Consider the following 20,972-nt stretch of genomic DNA (forward strand, 5'->3'; position numbering starts at 1 on the left):
ACTTGTTAGATGAATCATTTACTAAATAAAATTACCAGAGCATCATAAGTTCATTGCCATGACTTGGATTATTTTTTTTTATTGAGCATGGGCATTTTCTTTCTCTTCCATATAGGGTGGAATATGACAAAATGAAGTTTCAAGACAATGTAAAATAGGAGTTAGGCCATTCCAGGTCATTTGTGAAGTCAAACTAATTCTTCGTGGACTGACTGCTGACCCCACACTTCATTTTCTGATTTTCTTTGTATTTATGCTCCAAGATAGGAAGCCACTCTCTACCTTTTATTCCTACTTGTTTAAGAGAAAATGCTACCACAAATCAGGAAGGAAGGGTCAGTGTCAGTGGCTTCAGACCATTTTGCCCTCCTCATTTTCAGCTAGAGATAGATAGCCCACCAAGTTAAATCTTACTTAAAATTGAAGGGGATTTTAATCTTCACTGCTTTAAAACTTAGAAAATGTTTAGATCCTCTGCCCCCATTGACCCATACTGACTGAAGTAGTAATAGTAGCAGAAACCAAAGTAGTACTGCTTATAGTAGGAACAAGAACAGCAAGATTTGAGAGGATGAGAGCAGACCATATGCCTTGCCATAGATGTTTCTGCTGCCAACATCAGCATTTATACTTTCATTTCTCTTGATGTCCCTTCTGCAATTTTCTTTAGCTCTTCTTCCTTTCCCACTAAGTACTTTTTTCAGTTATAATTCACTCTCCTAACACAACCCTACAACAATTCAACCCAAAAGTGGAAAAACAGGATGTGTTAAACAAATTTTTATTATCAGTTTTACAAGCATTTAAATTTTTTTATATTGGGAGTTACTTATACTTTGTAGATATTAATCCAAAGGATCATTTAGCATAAATCATACCTAAACTTCAACAACTCTTGTCTTAGGGCACAATGAAGGCACCCTGGCCATGAAGGAAGGTGAAGTTCTCTACATCATTGAAGAGGACAAAGGAGATGGATGGACACGAGCCCGGAGGCAGAATGGAGAAGAAGGCTATGTGCCAACATCTTACATAGATGTGACTCTAGAGAAAAACAGTAAAGGTGCAGTAACTTATATCTAAACTCTAACCAGGCAGCTTCGTATCCTATGTTCCCCAGGAAAGAGAATGCTACATACACATTCAGTGGGATGAAAAATGTTAGGAAACATTTCATAAAGGGCAATGAAGGTTTATTGTTCACCATGTGAGCTTGGCTCGGGCTTAATGCTTAATTAAGAATTGTGAATATTGTGGAAGGAAAATGTTCCTTTTATGTTTATTTTTTAATTTGAGCAAAATTCATTGGGGTTTATTCACTGCTGTTGGCCCTATGTCCTCAACAATCCACCTGAAAAAGATTTGTGGTTTTCTACTTGACAGATCATAGCATTTTAACCATTAAGAAGGTTCTTGTAGACTTAAAACATTTTATTCTCCTTGCTTCAGAAAACAGATAAGATAAATTCATAAAGCTATAGTAATAATCTATTTTTAGCAATGTTCATTAAAGGGATAGTTCCCAGAAAGAAAGTTCACTAACCACCTGATGAGCTTGGCCAAAGAAAAATGCTCATTTTTCTCTTTGTTTTCTAAATATTTTGTAACATTAGTCTGATGAAAACACATTGTTTTAAGGGGAAAAAACATTGCCTACATAGGTAGTATCTTTAAAACTTTGACGTGGTCACTTTGTGTGTTTGTAAATTGTATGTTTCCTGACCAGGAAATGTTTTCTGAATTTCTAGTTATTTTCAATAATGTATATATTTCTAATTCATCTTATCCTTGCATTTCTCATCTTGAAAATACTTTGTGGAGAGTATTCTTTTCATGGGTTAAGAGCCCATAAGTAACAAGACAAATAAGTTGGATGTGGAATTTTTCGAACATAAATGTAGTCAGAACCTTGTTTTAAAAACTAAACAACAACACAAAACTAAATAATGCTCTGCTGACTGAATTCTGACTTAATCACATAACCATATACATATATGGTCCCCAGATAAGGCATTCTTTATGAGTAAGAAAGCATGGGGATTTTTTTTTTCTCAGTTCAGGTCAAACAATCATTTATGAGATGCTTCTTATCTGTAAGGCAGGCTCTTTGGATGAAGTTAGCTCTTTGTAGAGAGGAAACAGCAGAGCAACTGGGAAAGGGACTGTGTCCACGTGGAACGAAGCACAGGAAGGCCTTCCGGCTGCGGGACTTGCTAGGGGACGTTTGGGACAGGCACTAACCTGAACACCTCCTTCTGTCTTTCCAAAGGTCTTCAGTAATTATGTTCTTTTCTTTTTCCTCCTGGACTGCAGGTTCCTGAAGAGGGTTTCTGAGAAAATGGGCGAGATGTGGAAGGAGGTTACATGCAGCTGCTCTGGGGGGGAGGGGAGTAGAGTTGGCAGGCTTAAAGAGAGAGAGAGAGAGCGCAAACAAAAGTGCATGAATGCATGCAGGCATACCTTATTATTTTTCACTAACCTCATTTCCATGCATTGTTTTTTTTTAAAAATTATGATATTAAAAATCCTCAGAATTCTCTATTAGAAAAAGGCCAAAACAGTCTTGTCCACCTTTTCCCATTTGTTTCACTCTTTTTGTTAAATTCAGAAAAAATACAGAGAAGATTTTCCATTTGTTTCCCTCATTCTGGTTGTCCCAGTACTCTTCTCTTCATTCAGGCCCCGTATTCATTGGCCATTTGTCAGTGTCTGCCTGTTCCGCCTCCAGGCTCGCCTAACATCCTGTTGCATGTCTAGAATGATTGGACTAGATTTGTGTCAGGCATGTCTTCATAACCTCTTGTTTTCAGTGCTTGTGTTTTGTTTTACATCTGTAATGAGAACCACTGTTATGTGACACCTCTCCAGCACTAACGTCTTCATCTCAGTGTTCATGTACGCTGCTCTAATGTGCCCATTCATTGCCACCATCATCACATTCCAGTTTTGGCATCATGAAGAAGTGGTCTGTGGACCCTGAGTTTTTTTGGTGATTAGGGGAAAAAACCCATCTCTGCTCTAGCCTACAACAGAGTCAAGAGAATTTTTTGACGTGATCCATCTCCAACATCTCATTTTGAGAAGGACCTGTAACGAGCACTGAAATCCTGGCAAAGTAACACAGAAGATACTTACCATCACTGCAAGACAAATGACTCTTTTCAAAAGTCAGCTGCTTGCCCTTCAAATACTGCCTTAAACTCGAGTGCCTGAATCTGTTGATTGCCAACACTACCACTACAGTATCCTACAAAGGGCTGGATGTCTTGGCTTGGCATGACCTCCTCTAACTCTCCCCAGTGCCACTGCAGCTGCAGAAGGAGCCCTGGTAGGTGTCTTCTAGAGCACGTCTACATCTTTGGTGCATCTCTTCTCATGTGTGCATCAGAACTCAAGACTGTATCTATCCATTTTACTTTACTAAATGTTTTTAATAGAACTTGTATGGGGAAACCCCCGCAATTGTCTTTTATTTTGGGGTAATGAAGCTACCACTTAATTACTATAATGATAGTCTGTTCTCAAGTGATGCTTTCATTTTGAACCAGTTTAAATTTGAGTGGAACTTTGTAATGATTTATGTGCACTTTTACTTGTAAAATGGCAATTTGAATATGTTTATATGTGTAAATAGAGTTGTCTGCAGTGCCCCTATTGCTTATATTGTCTTGCCTCCCATTTGTGATTCTGTTAATGACTTACATCATTCCTGATTTATTAGAGTAATAGTGAAGTAGGGGAAGGGAAATACTTGTACCACTCATGCTTCATTAACTCAGTTCTATGCTGTTTGAGGGAGAAAGAGAATGTGAAATGGTCTGTGTTTCATTGGTTTTTAAGCAATATTTTAGAAGCTTTGTGACTCCTTTTAAAAGACTCTTATTTCCAGTGTTATTTGACTTGTACTACCAGTAAAACTAAAGCTGAGTGACTATTGTGTGGAAGTTAACTCCTTTATTAACATGAATATGCCACTATTACAGCTAACCATGTATTACCTTTGGGGGCTATGAAACTATCAAGTTTAGATTTTGGATATTGTATACAGGGTTATTTATATTATGTGACATTATTCAATACTGACAAACTACACAATGTAGTTTTTGAAATCTAGTGCTTTTTTTTTTTTCATTTTAAAGGTTAGCAGTGGGAAGGAAATGTGATCTGGCTGTTTGTCTTTTGTACGAGGCTTGGAGTTCTTGTGTTTGCCTGGCTAGCAGCCAACAGGTCAAAGTTTAAAGCTTCCTTGTAAGGACTAATTGTTCTTTTCAAGCTACTGTTTGTTTTTCTAAAAGCAGGATTTGCTTCCTTTGGGGACAAGTCCCTTCATGTGGGATAGTGCAACCTGTATATGGGTTATTACATATAGGAAACATATTTGTACTTGCACAGTTAGTTAAAATCATCCTGAAAATTGGAACATGTGAATTGTCTTAAATCTTCAATTTTTTCAGTAATTTTTATTCTTTTTGTGTGCATATTGATTTCTTAATGGTAAATGGCTTTGTTTAAAATAGTGTTCTCTGTTGAGAATATTTTCATGGAATAAACAATCTTTTCATGGTCAGTCAGGTGTAAAGTGTGATGTCTCTTTTTCCTCTGTGAACCATAGGTCTCCTATATGAATGAAAGGTTTAGGTACATATTCAGAACAGACTTGATCTTCAGGTAAAGGAGACAGTAGAGACCAGCAGAATGACTACTGACTGCAATCAGATCTGGGTTCAGAGTTCACCTCTCTGGTTTACTGTTTCTTAATTTCATACTGTAATTTCCTCATCTTAAAATGAAGGGGTTGAACTAAGGCTATGATCAGGTCCAGTTCTAGCTCTATAAACATCTTATGATCTTTTCACCAAGTAAACCCCAAATGGAACTAGAAACATCTTTTCTATATAGTGGTTCTCAGAATCCTTATGTACCATCAGAACAACCCTAAACTCTATGGTCACCTTGCTGGCACTTCATTCCAATATCCATGTCTAGATTGCTTTGCTCTGCTGCTTATATTTTCAAGGAATCATGGAAGAATGTTATCTTGGAATTCAACCCAGACCAATATGTAAACTGTGCCTTGGTAATAGTTATGATCTCTTGTCTCTCAATGAGAGTATTATGCATGTGTGTTGGTACTAACCAAAAATGAACATTCACTGGTAAATAATAGAAATGAGAAAAAAAAATGAGGGGAAGAGGATAAGGGGGAGATTAAAAAAATCACCTGGGATCTATAAGGAGCTGATTTATAAAAGATGTACAAATGAATAAGAAAAATATCACATTTCAAATTTAATTTTTTCAAAATTTAAAAACCTCAGCAAATCGCCTCATTTGCCCAATGTGCCCTTTCCCTTAGGGATAGGAAAGTTTACATCCTGGTTGATTCTGAGCCTAGCTATGATACCCTGTGAATTATGTTTCATGAAACTTAGTTGCAGGACTAGCTATTCCCCAAAGAGTTATAAGCTCATAGCATATTTCTGATCATAGCAGATCTTCAGAGAGTATCTGAGCTATAGTCATGGTGTGTATATAGGACCCTATTGCTTTATTTTTTATTCTGAGTTAGACAATTTTTTTCACTTTTCTGATCTAGATAACTGGAGAAAATCAGTTCTTGAGATTTGCCATATTTATGTAAAACCTAGCTGAGCGTAGTATAGTATTTTAATCCCAGTGAAGTTAAAATATTTCCCTTACCAGTGCTATGCTATACTGTGATAATGGTACATTGACTGGCCATTCCTATCAGGGGAGGTAAGGTCCATTGCCGTCTCTGACTCACTGTGTGCCCTAGGCATGCCCTCCTTCTCCAGTGTCCTAAGAAGATGGACTGAATTTGTCCCAGGAATTGGAGGGTCCTTCAAGATAGAAAACTGATGGGCAACATCATGACTCTGACTGTTATTGCCTCTGTAATGTGGTCTTTTGACCTACTGGGCCCTGGCTCAGCCCTTCTTCCTCCTCACAAAGCTGGATATGCCCAGACTTCATGGAGTTCTTGCTGCCAACTGGCCAAGATGCACACTCAGTGCGATCCCCTCTCTGACCTGAAAGTATCTTTGCCTCCCTCATCTACTTGTTTTTCATATTTCAGTGTCTGACTTCACGCTCTGCATTCCACCCCAGACTGTACTACATTACCCAAGACCTTATCTTCTTCAACCAGGCTATGTATAATGTGAAGGATGATGCTAAACTGCCCTTATGCTCTAGGATTAGGATCATTTAACTCAAGGGCTGTGGCATAGCAGCCTCCCTTTTGGGAAGGTCCAAGTCAAACCCTTTCATTTGCCTCTGGGCATCTCCCTGGCCCCCTGGTTTTCAGGTCTCTACTATGTATAGTTTTTTCCCCTATTAGAATGTGAACTCCTTGAGGGCAGAGATTGCTTTTTAACATTCCCAGTACTTCTCACTGTACCAGTTAGGCACATTTAACAAAGACTTGGTTTTCTTCTTTTCCTTAAGGGGAAGATACCAATCTAGAAAAGTGGTTTCTGCCACGCTAATAGAGAATGGAGAAGCTGGCTACCTGCATTTCAATGAGCCAAGAAATAGATGGCCATACCTTCACTTCACCAGTTTGATTTTCTTTCAGTTACCTATTTCCCCTTCCATTCAAGACTACCTGCCTGTTTATATTTAAATAGGGTATGTATGGTTTTTTGGGGGGGGGGGTACAGGACCATATAAATATAATGGTACAATGGGAGAAAAGATCTCAAGAACTAGGAGTCCTCTAAAGATAATTTACAGTGTGTGTGTGTACACACATACATACACATACACACATATTCAGATATATACACTAAGCAAAAATACACCTAAGCCTGAGGAGGGTCACTTAAATATGAAGAAAAGATAGTGTTCATATTATATAGCAGGAAGCAAGAATCCAGTTTACTAGTATTTAAGAAAACTCTTCCTTAACCCAACTAAATCAAATGCATTTTATTAACACCATGAATAATTTAATTTTCAATATTAAGAGACATGAAGAGACATTCACATAAAGATATATTTTTATTTATGACTATTTACACAGGTTTTATATTCATTTAAAGAATATCATACAAGGGGCAGCTAGGTGGCATAGTGGATAGAGCACCGGCCCTGGAGTCAGGAGGACCTGAGTTCAAATCTGGCCTCAGACACTTAACAATTGCCTAGCTCTGTGACCTTGGGCAAGTCACTCTTAACTCCATTGCCTTAAATTAAAAAAAAAAATAAAGAATATCATACAACTGATACCTTCTGAAATAGTTCATGCTGTTCTTAACCTACTCTTCTATTTACACTTCTGCTGCATCATCCTGTGGGATTTGAAATTCCTAGAGTGGTCAAATGCAGTTATTTGAAGAGTTAAATCTGATCAAATGGGATCAGCCAACTCCTGTCTCACAAGGTATTTTCTTAAAAGTTGACTAACAAATCATTAGCAACAGTTATATTAATAAATTATGATTCCTTTAAAAATCAGTAGTAATTTTTAACAATTCATAAATAAATGTGCATTGTGCAATTTACATTTTCAAATATCCCGTGGATACTAAAGCTTCCCTATAGTGTCACATTTGTACTTAATTATCTTATCAAATGATAACCTTTCTCAAAGAGGAAACTGGATAAGGTTGAAATAATATCTTATAGTTCTTTGAAGACTTTTCAGAGCTCTGCATGCTTCACAGGAGGAGGTTCCAACTTTCGTGAGAGTGCAGTTAAAATCTGGTTGAATTTCTCATATCTCTCAGTTTGATTGACTTGTGCTCCTTTGCTTCCCCATAGCAATCTCATCTGAAATTCAGTCTTGAAGATTTCATTCATCTCTTCATCTGCCTGAAAATCTAGTAAAAGAAAAAAAAGTAATGAGTGATATCTGAGCTCACACTAAAATGGAAAACTTCTTTATGTGAAATGACAAAAAATTAATTCCACTTTAAAAGTCTTGAATATCAAGAATGGAAAACAATGGTCACTGTTCCTGATCCAGCTAAAGATAATGGGAAAAAATTAGCAGGCTGAAGACTATTTAACATGTTCTAAAAAAGGCTCATGATGGGAATTTTGCAAAATGAAGCCAAGGTTGTTAATGACAAGTTGTAACTCCTCCTAAAATTTTTCCAAGGATCTATTTACTATAGGAATTTTCTATGATTTAGAAATTTTCATCTCTTAATGGGGCGGGGGGAGGTTGTCAAAATGAATTGAATCACAGTATTTCAGAGTTGGAGGGGATATCAGTGTCCATCCAGGCCATAAGCTCCTATCTGGGGATCCATAAATTTATTTTTTTAAATAAATTAACTAACTATAATTGTTTCCATGTATTCTTTTCAAACTAAGCTCAATCCAGTGGTCTCTTCTGACTAGATCTTCCTGGATTCTGACTATGAAATCTGGTGTGTTATCTGTTGTTTTTAGTCATCTGCCAAATTAATAAGCATGGCATATATATATATATACACACACATACATACATACATATACATTTATATGCAGAATTAAGAGACAGAGACACTAGTTAGATGAAACATGGTCCCACACTTGGGTTTTTGTTAGACACAAAATGAAGCAAAAGAAAAGAGAATGTTAGAAAAACATGTTCTGCCTAGCAGAGGGGAGAAAATTGTTCTAGGAAAATTGGAGAGTGTGATAGAGAAGCCCACTCACTATAAGGGGGACTTGAGGAAGGAATCCAGTCTAAGCAGGAACTTGATAGAGATAGCACTTAATGGTGGAGTTGCTGGCTAAAATAAATTTTAGACCACAATCTCAAGAGTTGGAAGTAGCCTAGTAACAATTTCTTCCTTCTTGTTCATTCTATGTCATATCTGATGTATGGTTATCCAACCACTCTAAATGTTAACAGTAATGGGGAGCTCCCTACTGCTAAGCAGTAGACATCTGTATTCCTTGTTCACTGTGCATGAAATGGGTGAAAGGTGTCCACCCATCCTAAAAAGATATTTTATATTTAACAAACAATTTGGGCAGTGAAAAGAGCACTTGCTGCTTTTGGAATCAAGAGAGTTCAGATCCACTATTACTCGTGTGACCTTGAGAAAGTCACTTCCTCTTCTGGACCCCAGTTTCCCCATCTGGTAAGATCAGAGTTTGCATTAGATAAATCTACTTAAGCCACAAAATTACTAAACATATTTTAGTGAATTAGCTTCAGTATTTTTAGTTGACTTCTTGAATGTGCTTTCAGGGTTGGGATAGTGTGTTGCCTAGTTGAAGGAATTGGTTTCTTGTGGGTTATGGGGTTTTTGTAGCCTCATTGATCAAAATGTGAACCTTTGATGAATTCAAAAATTCTGAAGTAAGTGAAGAGGAAAATAGATGACTTTAGCCACATGACTTGTTTTTTTTTTTTAAACTACTGTCCTATTTTTATAAAGATCAGTTACTGCTATACTCATTGAAATCTATTAGTCACACATTCCCTAAAGATAGGAATTTTATACATGCAAAGCTACTAAGGGAAGTCAAGCAGTAGGGGAAAAATTGAGAAACAGTTAAATATGCAGGCTAGTTTATCTAGAATACATTGGAAGTTATAGTATCTAATGGATCTAACAGTATTCAGGTGGAGAATAAATTATGAAAAAACTGAATTTTCACAATTTTTACCTTGTCTACTTTTCAGTAAAGTAGTGAATTACTCATTTTTCCATGAATTTTTTGTGTTACTGCCTCATCAGTTTATCACTGTATCAGAGACATGCCTGCTTACCTTGTAGGATCCTCTCCGCATTTGCTCGGTACATGTCTGCAGCCTGGGCTATGAATCGGGCTGTTTCTAGATGGCTCAGCATGATTTCACAGCTTTGATCATTTTTTTCCCACATGTCTGTCCCTTCAAAAATGACTACCTGCCGCTCCATCAAGGTCACTAGAGGCATAAGCAGTGGGACTGTTACCTTGTTTTGGGGAACACATGCAGTCTCTGGAAAAGAAGCAGAAATGGAAGTTGGTGGGTATACGGTTCTTTCCAAGGGGATCAACCAAGGAACAAGACAGTGGGGAGGGCGTGAGCAGTTGACTGGGACCTTGTGCAGATTCTGATCTGATCAGTGGCAGTGAATCTGGCTGAAGTCCTAGGTTCACCCTGAGTGGGAGTCTTTAGGCAAAGGCTGTATGAAGGTAAGGTAATAAGTATTTATGAAGGACCAGGTGTTTCACAGATAGCTCACAAATCTGCAAGACCTTTTACAGATGAGGAAACTGAGTCAAGGAGCTTAAGTGACTTGCTCAGTCACTTGCTGTTACATGGCTAGGCCTGCTCTCTGGTCTTCTTGACTCCAGGCCAAGCTCTCTATTCGGTGGGCTACCTGGCTGCCTCTGACAACGCCAAGATGGTGGCATTTCTTGGAAAAGGGAGATTCTTGTTTAGGTATGGGTTCAACAAGAAATAGGGCTTTGGGATTCCTTCCATCCCTGAGAGTATATATTAATGGAAGCAGCCAGGGTTTGGTTGTTCCCCTGAAATTATCATTTTTTAGAAAAGAACCTCCCTAAATCAATGATCACTATGGACAAGCTTTTGCCTGAGAGAGTGCTAAAGTATAAATTCTCATGCTTGGTTGGGGAAGAAGGGTGGGTGAGTGAGAGAGAGAGAGAGAGAGAGAGGGAGAGAGAGAGAGTGAGTGAGTATGTATGTTTATGTTTGGTTTTGTGCCTACCTTTGCCTTCATGTAAAGTTTTGCTGAAAGGTTTCAGTTGCTTTTCATAGAGGATTGCAGTCTGGGTGTATTGATGTCGCAAAGCAGTCCATGTCTGCTCTAACCTTGTAATCTGTGAAAGACACATGTCACAGTAACTCTGATGTCATTTGGAAATAAACCCTCTGGGTCCTACACAAGTTGGACTGTGGGTCTTGGTGATACTAGCACTCCTTTGTGAAACATTTTTTGCTTCAAGACCTTCAGGGAGGGAGAACTCGCTGTCTTTTTTTATTTTATTTGAGGCAATGGGGTTAAGAGATTTGCCCAAGGTCACAACAGCTAGGCAATTATTAAGTGTCTGAGGTCACATTTGAACTCAGGTACTCCTGACTCCAAGGATGGTGCTCCATCCCCCTGCACCACCTAGCTGCCCCTACTCACTGCCTTCTTAGGCAGTCCATTCTACTATTGGATAGCTTCGATTGTTAGGAGTTAGTCTAAATTTTCTTTCTTGTACCTTCTCATTGCTCATGATTAAGCTCCCTGCGTCCAATGATATAAATTCAGAAGGCATCAGTTAATAGACCTCTTTTTTTTTAACATGCCCAGAAGAGAACATATTACAAATATGTTCTGATCAGGACCTAGGACAGAGGGATGGCTTCTAGGTATCCCATTTATTATCCAAGGGGAAAGGGGGGGAGGGGACCAATATGGAATATTTCTGACTTAACATAGGTACAATTTATTCTGATGGCAATGATGGCCTGGGCTTTTCTTCCCTTCCTGCTTACCCCCTCCTCTCTAAACCAAAAGTTTATTCACTTTTTTAAACCTCAAGTTTTAATTTTCTTGTCTCCTTGCTTACTCTCATGCCTTCTCATTTGTCACTACTCTGATCTAAGAGTTCATGCTCCAGTGGAACAATATATGAATAGGCTTGCCCAACATTATCTATGTATGTATACACTCAAACACAAGTCTGATACCTTCAGGTTTTTTTCAGAGCCTATTCCCTGTCCAAATTCAGTTATAGTTACATTTGTAATCGACACATCTCTTTGGTTGAGAGTATGCAAAAATCATTTTATTCTGTCTCTCTAGAACCCAATAGTTTGTTGATAGAACAGAAATCAGTCATACTTTACTGGAATCTCCAGATTTTAAAGTATTTCCACTTTATTACTAGCAATTCTCACAATTTAAAATCTAACCCCATGCTAACTTCTTGTGCTGAGAATGAGAAGAGTGCCTTTAGAGAAGTGTAACTAGCTTTATTCCACTTCCACAGAGCTAGGGAACTTCCTAGGGATATCTGGTAAGTCCCCAATATTTTAAGGTTGATGTCATAGAGGGTTAATAACGTTGCCCTTCCACAAAAGGATATGGGCACACAACCTCCCCCCACCCATACCCACACAGGTAGCACTGTCAGGAAAGTATTGGGTTGAATGGACAGTGGTTATGATCCAGTGAGTTATTTCCCTTATTGTTCTCCCCAGGGCTTTCTTTAGACATGTAATTGTAGAAGTAGTTCCTAATAGATTGAAATGAAGGGAAGAATGTATATAATGCAAATTCAACCCAAATAATTCTGAGAGGATCACAGGATCTAGAAGAGACCTCATTTAGTTCAACTCAGATTTTACAGCGGAGAAAATATGAGGTTGCAGAAGGATCATTAAATTAAATGAAATTAAATCAATAAATCATTAATCAGCCAGGATTTTGGAGAGCAATGAGCAACATATAGCAGGCAGGACATAAGGACTTCTCCCTAAGTCTCTGTTGCATCATCTTGAATCTCTTCTGACTACTACTCTCAGGATCAGAATCTTTACATGTAATTGTACCATGTTTATATGTCCTCTTAGTATATGATGGCATACTTAATTAGGGAAGGGGGCACAGTAGGAGAGAAGTGAATTACTTAATCCAAAAGGTAGAAATTAACATATTGATCACAGATTTGAAGTTACAAAGATTTTCTCTTCCAGTTCCTTATTTTTTTCCCCTTTAGGAAGGAAGGGGGCCAAATCTGTGTTTTCATTAGTGAGGAAACTCCCACTACCAATGCAGCTGGGTTCAATAATTGTTAGCTAATTTATAGTCTTACCCATCCCCAGTTACAAAGGATCTCTTCTCAGAGCTGGTGAGATTAGTTACATCTCCTGCATCCCCCTTAGGCCTACAGAATTGCAGAATTTAAACCCAGGTCTCCCAAGTCAGTTCTTTCTTCCCTATACCATGCTGCCTCTCCCCATCTTACACATGAGGAAACTGAGGTTGAAAGAGAAGAAATACCTGGCTTCAAATCCGGCCTCAGACATTTAATAATTACCTAGCTGTGTGGCCTTGGGCAAGCCACTTAACCCCGTTTGCCTTACAAAAACCTTTAAAAAAAAGAGAAGAAATACTTCCTGTAGGGACCTGGAGCACTGGCCCTGGAGTTGGGAGGATCTGAGTTCAAATGTGACCTCAGACACTTGACACTAGCTGTTTGACACTGGGCAAGTCAACCCTGATTGCCTCACCAAAAAAAAAAAGGAAAAGAAAATCCCTTTTGAGTTGATATTCTAATAAGCTCTGTAGTTACTGGCAGAAAACTGATTTCATTAGTGTCATTATTCCAATCAACCAAACTAGTTATAGAGGCCTGACTGGCCTCTGGTCTGATAGTGTCTTCAACCTGATAGGAATTCTGAATGTATATTGGGTGGCATCTGGCATGTGTCCATTCTCATTTTGATTCTTTTTCCACATGACATTTCTTTCTCAGGTTCTATCTTCCTTGCTATTTCTTGGTTTCATAGGATCCCAGAATTAAAGGAGATTTCAAAGACCACTTACTTCAGCTTCATCCTTTTCTAGATGAAGAAACTGGGGTCTAACAATCAATTGTTCAAGGTCTTATAGCTTTTCAGTGTCCCTCTGTTCTTCTCAGTGTACTACTATACTTCCTTTGCTGCCCCCCTCATCTTTCTTCTTTAAACATCAGTATCCTGGTTCCTCTGGGTCATCTTGGAAAGTATTTCTTTGACCTTTTATTTTTTTACACCCTAACCTCTACAATCCCACATCTCAGACATACTGGCCATCTCCACTTGGACATCCAATTAGCAACTTAAAATTTATTAATGATGCTGAGTGAGATGAGCAGAACCAGAAAAACACTGTACACCCTAACAGCAACATATGGGTGATAATCAACCTTGATGGACTTGCTCATCCCTTCAGTGCAACAACCAGGGACAATTTTGGGCTGACCATCTATATCCAGATAAAGAACCGTGGAGTTTGAACAAAGTTCAAGGACTATTCCCTTTAAGAAAAAGAAAACCTGATAATCTTATTATCTGATCTTGTTATCTCTTATACTTTGTTTCTTCCTTAAAGATATGATTTCTCTCTCATCACACTCAATTTGGATCAATGTACAACATGGAAACAAAGTAAAGACTGACAAATTGCTTTCTGTGGGTGGAGGGAAGTAAGATTGGGGGGAAAATTGTATAATTCAAATAAAATCTTTAATTAAAAAAAATCAATAGTTCCAAAACTGAATTATTTCTCCCTAACCTTCTTAGTTTTTCCATTGATGGCACCACTACTCCTGGAATAGAAATTTGTTTCTTTTTTTGTTCGGGTTTTGGTTTTTTTTGCATGGCAATGGGTTAAGTGACTTGCCCAAGGTCACACAGCTAGGTAATACGTGTCTGAGGCCGGATTTGAACTCAGGGCTGGTACTCTATCCACTGTGCCACCCAGCTGCGCCCTGGAATAGAAATTTGAAGCCATCTTTGGTTCTTCCCTAATTCCCTCCCATTTCACAAGTTTTACTGAATCAACTTCCAAAGCATTCACATCCATCCCTTTCGCATCCACAACAACCATCCTCATGCAGGCTCTCATCTTTTGCCACATCTTCTATGACAGCTAGCCTTTTAATTGGTCTTCCCTTCCTTTAGTCTTTCCACCCATCCTTTTGACACACACAGCTACTGAAAATTCTCAGGCACCAGTGTTGTCATTTCATTATTCTACCAAAAAAACAAACTTCAGTGCCTTCCCAGTATAAAACTCCAGCTTAAGTGTTGTGCAAATACCAGGTGTTTAATTAATGTTACTGGATTTTAAACATGTACTTGTTTCCAAGTCAAACTGGAACTCTCAATTCTGTTATTCCTTCTTCCATCTCCATTCTTGTTCTTCCCTATCCTATCTCCCTGCCTTGATTTGAGCTATCTTCTATGTTTGGAATAGACTTCCTACTCCATCTTTAGTTCTGTAATCAAGTTCCTCCATTGTTTCAGGGAACAACTAGGGGTTCATCTCTCCCATTTTCTAGTACCCATCCCCAGTTACAAAGGATCTCTTCTCCTCAGAGCTGGTAGTTACATCTCCTGTGTCCTTTAGGCCTACATGAAGAGAAGGCACTAAATAAATGTAGAAATGCATTGATAGACAAGACATAAAAGTTTCTAAGTTCCAAATGAGATGCCTTCACTAGGTTATTCATTTGTGATTCACTGTTCCTTAGACAAGTTTCCCAAAAATTCTAGGCAACATAGAGTTAAAACACTACACTGTCAACACATGCAAAGATCCAGACAGAAATATGTTGTTTCTGGCAAACACAAGCTACAGCGTGGCATACCATCCTAATTGGTTTCTCACAAAAAACATTGATTTTTTTTTTTTTGGATGACACTCCTCATTGTACATCAGAGGCACTTGCTGACTGTCAGCAATTATCCACTGTTTTAAAAACACAAACAAAGTACTTTGCACAATACTTTGTAATCAAAGGCAGCTTTTATCATGATTCAGTTCAGTTTACTTATTGACAGTTAAGAGATTTGTCTGGCTGACAATTATGCTAAAAAACATTATCTCCACCTTTGAGGCCAAAGAAGACAAAATGATGACTTACTTGTGGCATTTCCAAGGCTTTCATGATGGCAGAGAAGGCATACAAGTCCCCCATGGAGTCCTTCAATTCCACAGCCACCTGAATGATCTTATGGAGTGTTGCTGCTCTCTCCTCTAAACTACCCGTGCAGCCTAGGACGTCCACCGCTATGCCTATGGCCATGGTACTATGTCTGGAAGAGAGAAGGAATGAGGTCACTCTGGTGATGGAGTCAACTAGTATGGTGAAGCCAATGGCATCACCCCTGTATCACTCAAAGCTGTTCCTAACAGTGAAGCACAATGGGCCAAGAGTCTGGCTGGGCAGGTCACAGATAAATCATTGAATCTCACTGAGACTTAGTTTACTAATTTGTAAATTGGAAATAGCATCTACCTCTGAACAAGGTATTTAGGGATACAAAGAAAAAAAACATAAAGCAGTCCCTATTTGAATTGAGTTTGAATCTTATCTCAACCACTCACTAGTTTTGTGATCCTGGGCAAGTCATTTAATCTGTTGGCCTGAGTTTCCTCCTCAGCAAAATAGAATAACAATGCCTCCATAGGGTATTAATGAGATGATTATAAGGTGCTTAACACTATAAATGCTATATGAATATCAGCTATTAACATCAAGGAGCTTATAGTATGTTGTAGGAAATGGTGTGGAGACAGATAAGTCAATGCTATCTCATATAGGGACTCAGCAAACTTTAAAGCCACTTAAAACAAAGAAGTTATCTCTCAAATATTCAAAAACAATATTTTTGGAGTGATCTCTTTAGCAGTGTAGACTAAAGCCCATCCTGTCTTCATGAGCCCAACCTTTGTATATATTCTCTCAACAGGGGGTTGAGGGAGACTTTTTCCCCACCTCCTAACAACCCCTCCCCCCAGGACTCCCTTGGAGCACAAGGAGTCTCCATCCTCTAGTCCTGTGACTAATCTATTCCGAATGCACATTTCTTTGATAATCTTTACACCAGTTTTTCAAAGTTCCTTATTTGTTTCACATTACAGCCTCTTCAGGTCCACCATGTGCCTTCTACACTGCCATCCTGAGTGATGGGCAATTTTAATTCTTCAGAGACTAGTCTTCCATGACAAGCATCATCAGCAGAATGTTGAAATTTAAAACATGAGGCTTTGTTCCAAGGGGAAAAGTCCCTTCTAAATTTGCTATTTCTAATCATTTCTTACATTTCTAGAGTTCCTCCTGTGAGACTTTAATAGGACTTAAGTGCATGCTTCAGTAGTTCAACGTTTTACAAAGCACCTAAAGGTTGTGCTAGGAAATATGAAGTAGCACAACCAAAGCACTATAACATATGCCCAATTATAATTAAAAAAAGACAGAATGCAACAAGGGAATGGATAAGATTCAAAGGGCTGTTGAGAAAATTTTTGGAAGAAAAACTTTACATGCAGCTTAGGAGGATGGAGCAGGGAGAAGGAAAGTTGAAACCTTCAAGGAAGAGAAGTATTTCAAAAGGCTGAGATGGAGGGGAACTCTTTCCAAGTACAAGCATCAATCTTTGTGAAGGTTAAAGAGAGGGCAGAGGAACTTGGGGACTTCCAGCAGCAGGTGGAGTGTTCTGGTGGCCTGGGGCATAGATCCCCTTAAGAGAACTTCCCACTTGTCACAAGTAATATTTTCAATGGAAACAGGAACCCAAGAGCTTAGTCTTTGCTATATCACCTGCTTTGACTTTCACTCCACAAAACTTGACTCCTTTCATAGCAAATTTGCTGGTTCAGAAAAAATGAGACTTTTCTGACCTTGCTCACCAACTCCCACCAATTATTCTTGAATCTAGTTGCCTTTCAAATGGACAAAGGCCTTGAGGTATGAAGAATGAGGAAATCTTGTCTACAAGGGGTTGGGAACACCCCCCAGACGACTCCCCAAGGCCCTGATTAGGGACTCCTGTGTTTATGGACCAGCAGGGCCACCAGCTGAGGACAAAGAGTCCTTTTCTTCCTCATCCTCCCTCTAGAGCAGTGGTGTAAACACAGCTATGACTTTATTAATGTCCACAAAGTGTCCTCTTGTGCAACTGTCTCCTGAGGAAAAATCAAGATTCAGAGCAACAGGCTGTCCCCATTGTATTGGGGATACACAATGGCTTTGTCCATTTTAATCTTTCTAAATATGGTGTCCTGATAAATGAGAGCTGTCGTGCAGTCTTCTAACGGACTGACAGACAAAGGTCAGAGGACTGAAATGAATATTTCAAGACAAGCAATGTTTACCTTACCTTTCAATGATGTCCAGGCGCAGTTGGTGTCCATAAGGCAAGGTAATGAGTTCCAGACCTGAGTTTACTCCCATGATCCTCCTCATCTCTTCAGAGACCTCTAGTATCCTGGCAACCTGTCAAGTGGAAAAGGTTAAATATATTTAAAAGCTACAGGAATAAAAGGCACACTCAAAAGTACCCTTATCTAAAAATATCTGTGTTTTACAATGATCTCAGCATTAGAAAGTAAAACACTGGAAGAAAAGAAGGGAAAAGGGACCGAGTTGTTTGGCAATATGTAGAGTTGGCAAGAATTTCCAACCAAAGAAACATCTGAGTTTTCCTGGAGACCTGTAGTAATATCTTGCTACCCATGCCAGGTCTGTATGTGCATGTGTGTTGAATTCCATCAATTTACTGAAAGAATGAAATGGAAATTTCCAAATTTTCCTTTCCCATATCCAATTCTCACAAGTATGCTGATTATATCCTTAAAGATGCTTCTCTTGCGAGGAGTAGCTAGCCCTTTAAGTCTGGAAATGATTAGGGCTTTGTCACTGAAGGCTTGAGGGACAGGTTTGAAGTGTGCACCTTAGACATAGAGTGGAATGGGACTTTTAGAGGTCATCTGTTCTCTTCCTGGGACTTTTACTTATGGGAATGCAAGTTCTCTAATATTTAAGGAGAAAGGTCGCCTGACTTCTTGCATGTAAAGCTATGAGACCCACCACAATACCTGGAGGTATCAATTCCACACTTGTAATTACTGTGAAAGGGAATCATAATGAAACAGAATGCTCTATTCCATTGTTAGTTTTTTAGCAGCATTCCAGATGCAAAACAAAACACCTGGAAGCCTGGCCCCTATTATTAACCATGACCTTATTTGGTTCAGCAAAGGAACCACTGAGGGTCAAAGAAATAAAATACATGGGAATTCAGTAGCAAGTCCAGGCACCTGTGTGACCTTCTACCCTAAGGTGCTCTGGCCTTTGGTATCCCCCAAATAGAGTCAGCTAGATGGCACAATGGATACAGCCCTGGACTTGGTGTCAAGAAGACTGGTCTCAGACATTTACTAGCTATGTGACCCTGGGCAAGTCACTTAATCCTGTTTGCCTCAGTTTCCTCATCTGTAAAATGAGCTGGAGAAGGAGATGGCAATTGAACAACAACCATCTTCCCATATACAAAAGACCAAGAATGACTTGGCACCTCTCTTCAAAATTCCTAGCTCCCTTCAGGGCCACTTTCATAGGGGTCTTTCCTGATTCATCTTTGTTGTTAGTAACTCCTATATAGTTTGTAGATTATAAGCTGCTTGAGGGCAGGGACTATTTTATTTACAGCTTTGTATCCCTATTACCTAGTGCCTATAGCATAGTAGGCATTTTAATAAATAGTTTGCTTTTCAATTAATTGACAATTTGGGGGAGAATAGTGTTTTTAAAATGACAGCAGTCACTTTAGCATGGTTGTACATTGGGAATTGTTATAGGCACCATTCACTAGAGCACATTTACATCTTTGGCCATGGGAGAAAAGGTGCGTTTGTTACAGCTGAGCCTTTTCAGTTAGCACTGTGATTTGAAAGCTGAAATCTGTATTCTCTTGTTAAGCCCCAAATCTTCACTTATTTCCTTTTGTTCTTATAAACTATTGTAATGAGATTAAAAAGTTCTTGAGATGTTTCAAGTTAAAAAAAATCACAGCAAAATGTCTTCGTAAAAACTATTTTGAGTGAAAAGGCCACATCATAATTATAGTTGATACTTAGAGGCACTTAAAGGTTCACATAAGCTTTACATCCATTATCCTTATGCCTCAGTGGTACTATAGGGCAGCTGAGTCTCAGAAACATTGGAAGGGGTCTGTTTTTGTTCCTAGCCAGTGTCCTTGGAGGATCTGAACCCAACACTAACTTCTTGACTGCAGGTCAAAAACCATGAAATACATCTGATGCCCCCTTGTCCTTTTCCTAAATATCAAAGTTTCTATTCCATGACTAGACAATAGCTGGCAGCTGACTTTGAGAAAGCGAGGGTGAGGGGCATCAGAAACACCAAAATCTCCACTTCATCTAAGCACTAATTAAAGACCTTCTGTGCCAGCCATGAAGAAACAAAAACCAAAGTGAAATTTGAATCCCTTTGCCTTTAGTACAGGAACTGGTTGGTCCCAAGGTGGCTGTACTCATAGCAATATCTCTGGATTCACATTTACAAAACCATTAACCAGGAACAGTGCATCTACAGTATCCCTCTCAAAACATCTTATCTAAACCACGTGACCTTAGGCTAATTCTTTAACCTCTCTGAGCCTCAGTTTCCTTGTCTCTAAAATGAGGTCAGATGACATTACAAGGCTGAAAAAGTTCCTTCTAACTCTAAATCTATGACTGATTAAAAAAAAAATCCAGTGCTCCTTGAAAGAGTCCCAGGGTCCCAGTGGCTCTGAGGCCATTTCTGGGGCATCCTTAATCTGACTATAGCAGGAACTTGGCTGAGTATCAGGGAACCTCAATGAGGACTGACCTTGTACCATTTCTTCCATTAGCCCAGATATAAAGTTAAAAATCAGTTCATCTGTGAGGCCCCACCGACCCATCTGTAAAGTAAGTAAGAAGCTGCCTGAAATTGGTGGAACAGTGAATTCTGATGTGTCATTGAAAGCCAGGGAAGTGGATTTTCTCCCTGGGGGAGAGAAGTGAAAGACAATCACAAGGCAGAGACCTACCTCAGATCAACTCATCTGACAGCAGGAAGGGGCAAAGGTTTAAAAAGGCAGAGCAAACAAGGAGCTACAGTCCTCCAATTAGAAAGTGCATCTGAAAGAAGTTTCAGGCACTTGAGAAATCACTGCTGTTCCTTTGAAAAACTAATTATACTCTCTGGCGTCAGGACTGGAAAAATAATACTTAAATACTTCAATGGCATTTTTCAAACATCAATTACCACTCCCCACAACTGGAAATTATTTTGTTGTTTTTTTTCCCCCATCGTGTTGGTGTTGAAGAAATAGGTTAAAAGGATGCTTATGGGAGAGAAAAGGCCATTTATGTATAGGGGTGTCAGCAAAATTTTTTTATAGGTTCTGCCCATCCCTCACCAACCTCCCTTTTCCTAAATATTTTGCAATATCCCCAAAGACT

At 38.9% G+C, this 20,972-nt stretch overlaps 2 protein-coding genes across 6 annotated transcripts in view; one reads left to right on the top strand and one right to left on the bottom strand.

Moving 5' to 3' along the window:
- Positions 1-11,289, top strand: part of FNBP1L (formin binding protein 1 like) — a 106,354-nt gene extending 95,065 nt beyond the window's left edge. Inside the window, exons 14-15 of one of the 3 annotated variants that reach the window (XM_074188192.1) lie at positions 905-1,063; positions 2,314-11,289. In XM_074188192.1, coding sequence (XP_074044293.1) covers positions 905-1,063; positions 2,314-2,321 — 167 coding nt within the window. In that variant the 3' untranslated portion in view covers positions 2,322-11,289. Of the gene's footprint in view, positions 1-904 lie in introns of all 3 variants that reach the window. The other 2 variants (XM_074188193.1, XM_074188191.1) reach the window with 2 other exon arrangements.
- BCAR3 (BCAR3 adaptor protein, NSP family member) overlaps positions 7,005-20,972 on the bottom strand; it is a 170,526-nt gene continuing 156,558 nt past the window's right edge. For all 3 annotated transcript variants that reach the window (XM_074188188.1, XM_074188189.1, XM_074188190.1), the window contains 5 exons: positions 17,840-17,955; positions 15,601-15,772; positions 10,686-10,797; positions 9,737-9,949; positions 7,005-7,844 (listed from right to left, as the gene is read on the bottom strand). In XM_074188188.1, coding sequence (XP_074044289.1) covers positions 7,666-7,844; positions 9,737-9,949; positions 10,686-10,797; positions 15,601-15,772; positions 17,840-17,955 — 792 coding nt within the window. In that variant the 3' untranslated portion in view covers positions 7,005-7,665. The remainder of the gene's footprint in view (positions 7,845-9,736; positions 9,950-10,685; positions 10,798-15,600; positions 15,773-17,839; positions 17,956-20,972) is intronic.

Source organism: Macrotis lagotis, chromosome 5 (assembly GCF_037893015.1).
Source record: "Macrotis lagotis isolate mMagLag1 chromosome 5, bilby.v1.9.chrom.fasta, whole genome shotgun sequence".
Lineage (NCBI taxonomy): Eukaryota > Metazoa > Chordata > Mammalia > Peramelemorphia > Peramelidae > Macrotis > Macrotis lagotis.